The sequence below is a fragment of the Rutidosis leptorrhynchoides genome, chromosome 11, assembly GCF_046630445.1.
Source record: "Rutidosis leptorrhynchoides isolate AG116_Rl617_1_P2 chromosome 11, CSIRO_AGI_Rlap_v1, whole genome shotgun sequence".
NCBI lineage: Eukaryota > Viridiplantae > Streptophyta > Magnoliopsida > Asterales > Asteraceae > Rutidosis > Rutidosis leptorrhynchoides.
This window is the reverse complement of record NC_092343.1, coordinates 116,230,122-116,239,191: the sequence shown is the minus strand read 5'-3', so window position 1 is coordinate 116,239,191 and position 9,070 is coordinate 116,230,122. Positions and strand designations below refer to the sequence as shown.

At 32.1% G+C, this 9,070-nt stretch overlaps 1 protein-coding gene across 1 annotated transcript; it reads right to left on the bottom strand.

Annotated features, from left to right (window-relative positions):
* Positions 1-2,344: 2,344 nt before the first annotated feature.
* Positions 2,345-8,181, bottom strand: LOC139877179 (GDSL esterase/lipase At5g45960-like). Its single transcript, XM_071864591.1, has 5 exons — positions 7,917-8,181; positions 7,487-7,617; positions 5,445-5,687; positions 3,830-4,082; positions 2,345-2,547 (listed from the first exon to the last, which is right to left on the bottom strand). Exons 1-5 carry the CDS (start codon positions 8,179-8,181, stop codon positions 2,345-2,347), a joined length of 1,095 nt encoding a protein of 364 aa, XP_071720692.1.
* Positions 8,182-9,070: the final 889 nt, after the last annotated feature.

Below are 9,070 nucleotides of genomic sequence, written 5' to 3'. Positions count from 1 at the left end.
TACCTGCATCTTTCTTAGGTGTCCTTATAACCACTAGGTTACCACTGTCTAGATCTAACTACCAATAAAATCATATTATCTCGCCACGTCACCTTTGATGAGACCTCATTGCCCTTCGGTTCCATGAACCCTACTCAGTCTCCTTCTTACGACTACATCGACCTTCCACCAAATCTCTTGTCTCGATCATTTCATTTGTCCCCTTCTTCGGAGAACAACCACATCCCACTAAGGCTACCAACACTCCTCCTCCTAATCACACTACGGAGACACAACCTCCTCCCTCCGAGGCTACCACTACTACTCATACTTCTAACTCTATTCTGGAGACACAACCTCTTCCTCCGGAGGCTACCGCTTCCACTGCATCTCAATCCACGCACTCCATGATCACTCACACTTATCTCGGTACCACCAAACATGTTCAACATCTTAATATTCACACCTTTGTCATATCTCCCATTCCCCATACTTATCTTGAAGCCCTTAACATCCCTAACTGGAAATAAGCTATGACTGGCAAATATAATGTGTTAGTTAACAATAGTACGTGGACACTTGCGCCTCGCTCATCGGACACAAGCATAGTTCGCTCCATGTGGTTGTTCAAAGACAAGTTTATTGCACGGACAACAGGTTGGCAATGATTTTGATGAGACTTTTAGCTCGGTCGTCAAACCGGCCACGATATACGCTGTTCTCAGTTTGACGCTCTCTCAACAATGGCCTGTCCATCAGCGTGATTTCAAGAATGCCTTTCTTCAAGGACAACTTTCTGAGACTATTTACATGCACCTGCCACCAGGGTTTCGAGTTCCCCGATACCCGGATCATGTTTGCTTATTGCATATATCTCTATATGTCCTTGAACAGGCCTCACATGCTGGGTTTCAGAGTTATGCAGGGTATGCTTAGAGGATTACTTTTTACCACAGCCGCTCTGACACTTCCTTATTTATTTATTGGCATGGATTTGATACTGCTTATCTCATACGGTATGTTGATGATATTGTGTTAACTGCATCTTCCTCAGGCTTAGTACAGAGGATCAATACCTCCTTACATAAGGAGTCTGCTGTGACTGACGTAGTCCCGTTAAACTACTTCCTCGGGATCTCCGCCACCCGTACTGCCTATGACATATTATTGTCTCAAAAACGGTACGTAACGGGATTCTTGAACGAGTTGGTATGATCAACTGTCACCCCTGCCGAACTCAGCTCCAATCGAACCAGGGGCTAAGCTTACTACTTACGGCCCTCCTGTCCAGAACCCGACTTGTTACCGTAGTCTTTAGGTGCATTGCAGTATCTCACCTTTACCTGGCCACACATCTCATACGCCGTTCAACAGATTCGTCTGTTCATGCATGATCCTCGAGAGCAACAACTTCATGCCCTCAAGTGGATTCTCCGCTATGTGCACAAGACTACGGATCTTGTCCGTCAACTATATACCTCGTCCCCTACCACATTAATCGCTTACTCTGATGCAGACTGGGCAGGTTGCCCCCTCCACTAGACGTTCTATCTCGGGTTATTATGTTTTTATTGGCAACAACCTTCTCTCATGGTCCTCAAAGCGACAACTAACACCGTCTCGTTCCAGTGCAGAGGCATGTTGGATTCGCGGGATGATCAATGTCGTTGCAGAGGCATGTTGGATTCGCGGGATGATCAATGTCGTTGCCGAGGCATGTTGGATTCCGGATGGCCAATTTCAAACACACTGTTAACAAAATTTAAAAAAAAAAACATTTACACGAAGAGCGTAGAAAATCAAAGCAACTAATGGAGACTAACTACAAAAGTCTCATGTTCTATTTTATTTTTATTTTATTTTTTTATGTGCTTTGTTGGTTGAGGTTTTTGTATTTCGCTGGTGTTTGTTGTGTTGGTTAAGTTGTTTTTTGGTGTACCCGTTTGTGTTAGTTGTAAGTTTGTTTGGGTTCCATTAGGTTGGGGTTGAGTTAGTTTCTTCATTTATTTATTTTAGGAAAAAAAACAAACCAAAACAAAAAACAAATGTCTGTTGGTCCTACTGAATCCGAGGTGTCAATTTTAATCCATTTTTGTAACATGTTCCCAAAGAGTTATGTCATTGGAAGTCCTTTTCCTTTGGGATCACATTCGAGCACAAAATGAAAGATTTGGTCCACAAATTAAAATCATCAACAATGACATAAAGTTGTTAATAATAAACGTGCGCAACTGTTGCTAATAACTACTAGTAAACATCTTAATTATTTAGTAGTGATGTTGATCAAATACAATGATTGTGGGTTCGATATTTGGACAATGTAAAGTGTAAACTAAGTAACACCTTGTTTAATGTTTGTTTCTTTTCAGATTAGAGTATCATTCAAGACCATATCAACCACGGGGCGAATTGAGGTGAATATATAGTCGTATGCTTTTTCGGTTGGATGAACCGAATCGAAGAACACATACTTTGATGCATCATCACATACAGTCGATTCTCTGTTGCATAGAATTGCTGCTTCAACATATCCAGATCCACAACATCCCACGTTCACCTCTTCAAAACCTAACAATATAATCACAACGAGTTATATATAATTTAGTGCACATATATGATGTTAATTGTTAAAAAAAGGTTATTCGTTTACCATTTTATGTAAGGTATTTTGATTTCCGATTTTATTAGTTTATACAACTTCAATTTATTCAAATTGAAATTTACGAAAACAAAAATAGAAACATAATTCAAAATTTGAAAGCCTAAATCAAACTTATTCAGTTCGTTTTCACTTAAAGCGTACAATTAAAATTAAAAAAGATCACAATTTAACTAAAATAATAATAATAATAAAAGAACACACGAGGTTTTTTAGGTTTTGAATACAGTTTAGGATCTATATATTATTAAAGTTTTTAATTAATATTAGAGTTTTTCTAATGTTAGCCCTTAGGGTTATCCTTAAGGATAACTTCCAACTACCATTAATTAAATTAAAAAAAATTAAATCTTAATAAATCACACGTTTATTTGGTAACCGCCATAAGTTCAACTGATTTTAATAATATTCCTCCTTTGTCTACTTGTATTAGACAACAGCAAAAAGAAGAAAATTTGTCTAGATTAAATGCGTTCACCATTTTAAGATACAGAAAGCTTAAAATCAAGACCAACTTGATTCATTTTAAAGAGGTAAATTGGAGTAAATATTATTATATGGATTTTTTTATGTCCATGTAAACTCAATAAAGGATTGGAAAAATTGTCTGGATTTATACTTTTCACCATCTGGATTAATTTGTTTGCTTTTAAAAAGGATTGAAAAATAAGATACATTTGACTTTTCATAATGTGAACGTGGTTTTGTGATTGTCAGTTTTTATGGCAAAACTTATCGTTAAATGTTACCGTAAATAATTGAATTCATACAGGCAGTTATCAATATTTGGTTGGTAGTTATAATATGTTGTTGGAAGTTAGTCCCTTAAGGATAGCCCTAAGGGCTAACATTAGAAAAACTCTAATTAAATTTGGTTATTCGACTTTCACTTTAAAGAATCGAAAACCTAATTCATATTTGTAAACCGAACTAAATACTAAATCTATATTTGGTTTGGTTTTTAAAGGAGGCGATATTTCACTTTCTATTTTGATAAATTCACTTACTTTTTGGCATAAAGTAATTGTACTGTATATACACTGAAGATCGTACATACACCGAAGCTTGTTAAAAGTGGATTTATCAAAATTAAAAATGAAAATATTATCAACCTTTTTAATATTGAATACCAAATACCAGATATATGCAAACTAGGATATGTTTTGTGGGATTTTGTATTTTAAGACTTACCTAGATTGGTTTGGCCAATTTGAACCATATCCAGAATAGGTTTGTATATGTCTGCATAATACAATCTTGTCCCGGGAGTTTGTATAGCCTTCAATTTGTTTTGAAGGAGTAAGTTGTATTCCATTGCAATGGGTAACATCATTTCGACACATTTACGTCCAGCCTCTCGCTTCAGGGTGATAACCCCCGGTACGCAACCCATCGGTGGTAATCCGACCATAGCGATTTTTGGAAATCCTTGGTTCATTAATTCCTTCAAATAGTTTCACCAAAAGATGTTAGTAAATTCATATAAATGTCGATATCACCGTTAAAAAAAACTAGACGGATGTTCTAATTTTTACACAAATATTACGGTTGACTAATCACATTTACAAAAATGTTCATAATTTTTACTTTTTACACTTCAATATTTAAACACACAATTAATCCTTACGTGAAATTATTTATTCCATTAACGCTATGGATTAAATTTTAGAGAAAAATAACTTTCGTATTAAATAAAATAAACTTGAATTGACTCGATTTTACATCAACACATTAACTTAATACGACTAAAATCTGTTACCTGAAAATAAAATATCACATATATCGCAGGTAGTAATCTTTTAATACATTCACTTCAAATGCAAATAATTAAATTATTTTGTACAATCTAATAATATACACATACATATATACACCTACAATACATCTATAAAAAATAATGATATAAATATCATCACACGTGTACAACAAAATATACTATATACCATATACCATATATAAATGTACGTAATACGAGTAATAAAATATTGTTACATCAAATTAAAAAATGCCACACCCCTTATCGTGTTACATCAAAGATAGCATGCCCATTGATAAGGTGTTGTTTTAGATTTTCAACTTAGTTTCTCACCCACATTTCAACGTCAATAACGAAAAAGATAATACATGCACTTGTCTTATGTCACGTAACGCCCAAAACTAGAGTATGATTATCTTAAATTGTTAACTTAATTAGTTAGCACAAGGTAGGAACAAATATGGATTATCTTAAATTCTTAACTAGTTAGCACAAGGTAAGAACAAATATGGGTTAGATAACCAATAATTCATGACAATGGCCATTTGTTCCGTACTTTAATTAATCGCTAATTTTAAACTAATTCAAGTGTCAAAACAACTCAAGATTCTTTCTCTTAGCCTTGAAATTAAAAGACATGTAAAATGTGTTACTAATTACACTCTCTCTTTCTCTATTAATTTAATTGTCAAATATTCTTTTATGAATTATTTCAAATTAATTGTATATTTTAATAAATAAATAAGAATAAGATTAAGGAAATAATTTTTTTAATTAGTTATAATCTATATGTACATGCAAAGACAAAAAGAAAAAAACCGTAAACATGTAAATTATTAAGAAGTAAAGAAGATATGTTTTAAACTAAGTATTTTTTAATCAATATACTATTAAATTGGGATAGATTTAGGACCAATAGATAACAACCACTCATCTTTTCTTATTAAAATATATATAATTGTACATACTTGGCTTGATAATCTATGTATACATAATTAAGTACAACGTAAGTGAAAAAAAAAAAAATGAGTTGGCAGGAGATCAACATACCTTGATGAATCGCTCAACATTTTGAATCAAATAGTCATTATAACTCGCAACGTTCGGATACATAACCGGAGTCACTAGTTCGCCGAGACCATAATAATTTACGATATAGTCATTTGTTGCCGCGCTAATAATCGTCACTGACTTCTTTATTAGATCGAGTGTTCTATCCTTCCCAATGAAAACCTCCATTTTCGATTTGTATTCTTTGAAGTATTCCATTTGTTGTTCTAAAGAAATTGCCATCTACGCAAATAGACAAATTGAAACGAAAATATGTTTAGCATGCATGCATGTATTAAATTACGTAAGTAAATAAATTACTAATAAATTGAATTAACATTTTTATAATTTTAATTAATTGTGTGAAATTGATGTGAAAAAAGTACATAAGAAACGGCAAAACGCATTAATAGACATTAATGAATAAATAAGTCGAGTTATGTAAAAGTTCTTGTATAAAGCATTTTTTTTTTTTTTTTTTTTTTTGTTGTTGTTGTAAAAGTTGATATTTTTTTGCTAACATGCTACGCCTTACTTTATAATCTTTATTCCTGAACGTAGTGTCTTTTCAATTAGATGAACAATAAATATTTGCATGTGTTCAGTTCAATTTAGTAGCCAACTATATAGTATTACTAAAATGATTGTAAATTTGATTTTACTATAAAAGACATCAAAACTAAATTTGTAAAAATAAAAAATACATCACAAAAGTTAATTCAGTTTATCTACAAAAGATTTGAAGGAATGTTAATTCATACCTTTGAAGTCTATGGTCAACCTTGTTATATTTAATGTTTAATTAAGTAAACTGAATTAATTTGGATGTATAAATAATTTATGATAACCTATGGGGGTTAGCTTAATAGTTGAAAGTTTGAAATTCTTTAATGGAGCCCATAAATTACAACTTTAAACCTTGCATTTAAAAAAATATATTATAAATATTGATTTTCATTTCAAACATTGTTACAAGTGTTTGGTTATGGTAGTGATTTAATCAAAGACGTTATAGTCTAGCGGTACCTAAGGAGTCTTTAAGCCTTGCGGGTAAGCATGTATATATTTGTGGAATAAATTCCTGTATGGTGTGTGACTTTTACTTTAAAAAATAAAATAAAATATGATTTAATATAAGTTAAGGTTACAAATAATTGTAAAAAATATATTGATTTTTGTAAGATTCACTTCATTTTCTTTTTTCTTTTTTTAGAAAGGCAAATTATATTCAAACAAAATATCCCGAGAGATTACCCATTTAGGGCAACCACGAGCTCAGAACAAGAGGTTACGAGCAAAATGTCACGACCTACACATTACTTCATTTCCTTAATTGGTAAAGTATAATTTAAAAATATATCTTACCAAGACTACTGCCATTCATAAAAACCAGGCGTTAAAATTAATGGTGATCAAACTTTTAATTACATGTATAAAAAAAATCCGTTGAGTGAGTACTGTCAGTAGATATAGTATTACCACAAATAACGAATTTTAAAAGTCACATTTGGTAAAACCATATGAAAAAATATCAAATTTAAGTAGTTTTACGTGTTATATTATCCTAGTCCATTTACTTTTTAATGAATATACCTAGTATCTTATAAGTGTATATGCAGACAAAAAAAGAGAGAGATATGCTAGACATATAACAATTTTACAAATGATAAAAAATACAGAAAATGACTTCGACCATGTAAGCAAAAAAACGTATGAAAAAGGTAATTAAATTAATGTAATTTGATTGGTCCTAAGTTATTCCATGTCAATGTTTATAAATAGTTTGCAAGTGTACGTAGTATTTTCTCTACAAACAATCTAACCTCACACGTGTACACTAAGTTAAACCAAATAAGAAAGGGGACTTGATATTTTCAGTCATCCTTTTGATAAATCTAGTTGTAATCATGATTAACATGTAAATACAATACTATAAAATTTTAATGCATGATATGATATGAGTGGATTTATCAGTTATATAAGTGAATTTATCACTACCCGAAGGAAGGAACATAGAGGAAGATAGAAGGAGAGAGATATACCGAAAGTGTAGCGGTCATTGGATCGAATCCTGAGCCAGCGGACGCAAACGAAACTCCGGTCATAAGATCTTCAATCCTTAGAGTTGGATCCAAATAAGCAGGGACCGTATCTTTAACACCAATATACGAAGCTACAAATCAAGAACCATACAAATGAAACGATCAATAAACAATAAATATATAGATTAACAACCTTATAAAAAAGAAATTATCAATGTCTAGCTACTCGAATTTTGGTAGCCAATTCAAGCATCAATAAAATTTTTTTTTTTTTTTTTTTTTTAAATAGCAACATTTCTATTATATTAAGTAGGATACAGGTACAAGGCATAATTGGCAAGCCAAGACCTAACTCTATACATTTACAACACAAACATTAAAAATATGTATGTGATATAATTGTACATAGTGTATGAAAAATGATGTTTACCGATGAAATCAGTAACGAGACGACCATTACTAAACCTTCCAGTAGGAATGTGGTCTATAAAATCTCTCCCATAAGGTGGGAAATTGCTTTTCATATAAGTTTTTATGTAGTTATTGTTTCCGGGGTCAACCGTCGAGTCACCAAACACGAAAAGCGCCGAAGGTTTCTGTTTAAAAACCGGCATTTGAGATTGATCAGCATAGCTTGAAGTAAAGATGATGAAGAATAGAGAAATAAAAGTATAAAGTGATAGAGAAGAATGCATTTTTCTTTAAAAAGAAAAAAGAAAAAAGAAAAAAGTATGGTTATGGTCTTATGTATATTGTGTATTGTAAACTACTTGTATGTGTTATATATATGTGCTTAATGGGCTTTTGGTTGCTCACCTAATTGATTTCATTGAATATTCTATCGTTTACCATTTTAAAAACTAACAAAAATTAGTAAAGGATACTAAGTTTGGAATGGATTGAGTATTATTTGAATAATACATTTTGGCATTTACATTTTAGGATTAATTATTAGACTGCTTTGATTCACACAAAACTGTACGTATTTGAGTAAATGGTTGTCAAATATGAATTAGATAAAGTTGATTATCGTTATCAAATATGGATAGATAAATTTGAGTAACTACTTTCCGCGTCATTGGTTGTTTACTTTTTTATTATCAATCAATCAATAATTTGTTTAAATGTGGAAATATAAAATCAATCAATCAAAATTGTTTAAATGGAGAAATATGAAATCGCTAGTGTTACTCGTATCATTTAATTTTCTAAAACCGTAAGTATAGTACTGTTAGTGGTAGGGGTCCAAAACTTCAAATGCAGACTTGTGTTCCCAGCTGTACACAACCAAAATGTAAGATGGGTCGTTTTAAAGATCCAAAATGGTTGGGTTAAATCGGGCTTTATACGGGCCTCAAAATATCATTACAGTACTCAAACAGGGCTAGCTTTTTTTGTTAAATACAGGCCCAAAGTTGCAACTTAACCTTCTTACGGGTTACATCAGACTCAGCAACTTGCTAGTCTTCTTTGAAACTATTTTGTGAAATTTGAATATTTATTTCAGTCCGCATATTATAAGCATGTAACCCTGATATTTGTGCAATATATCAAGTCGCATGTCCAGCGTCCACGCCATATATC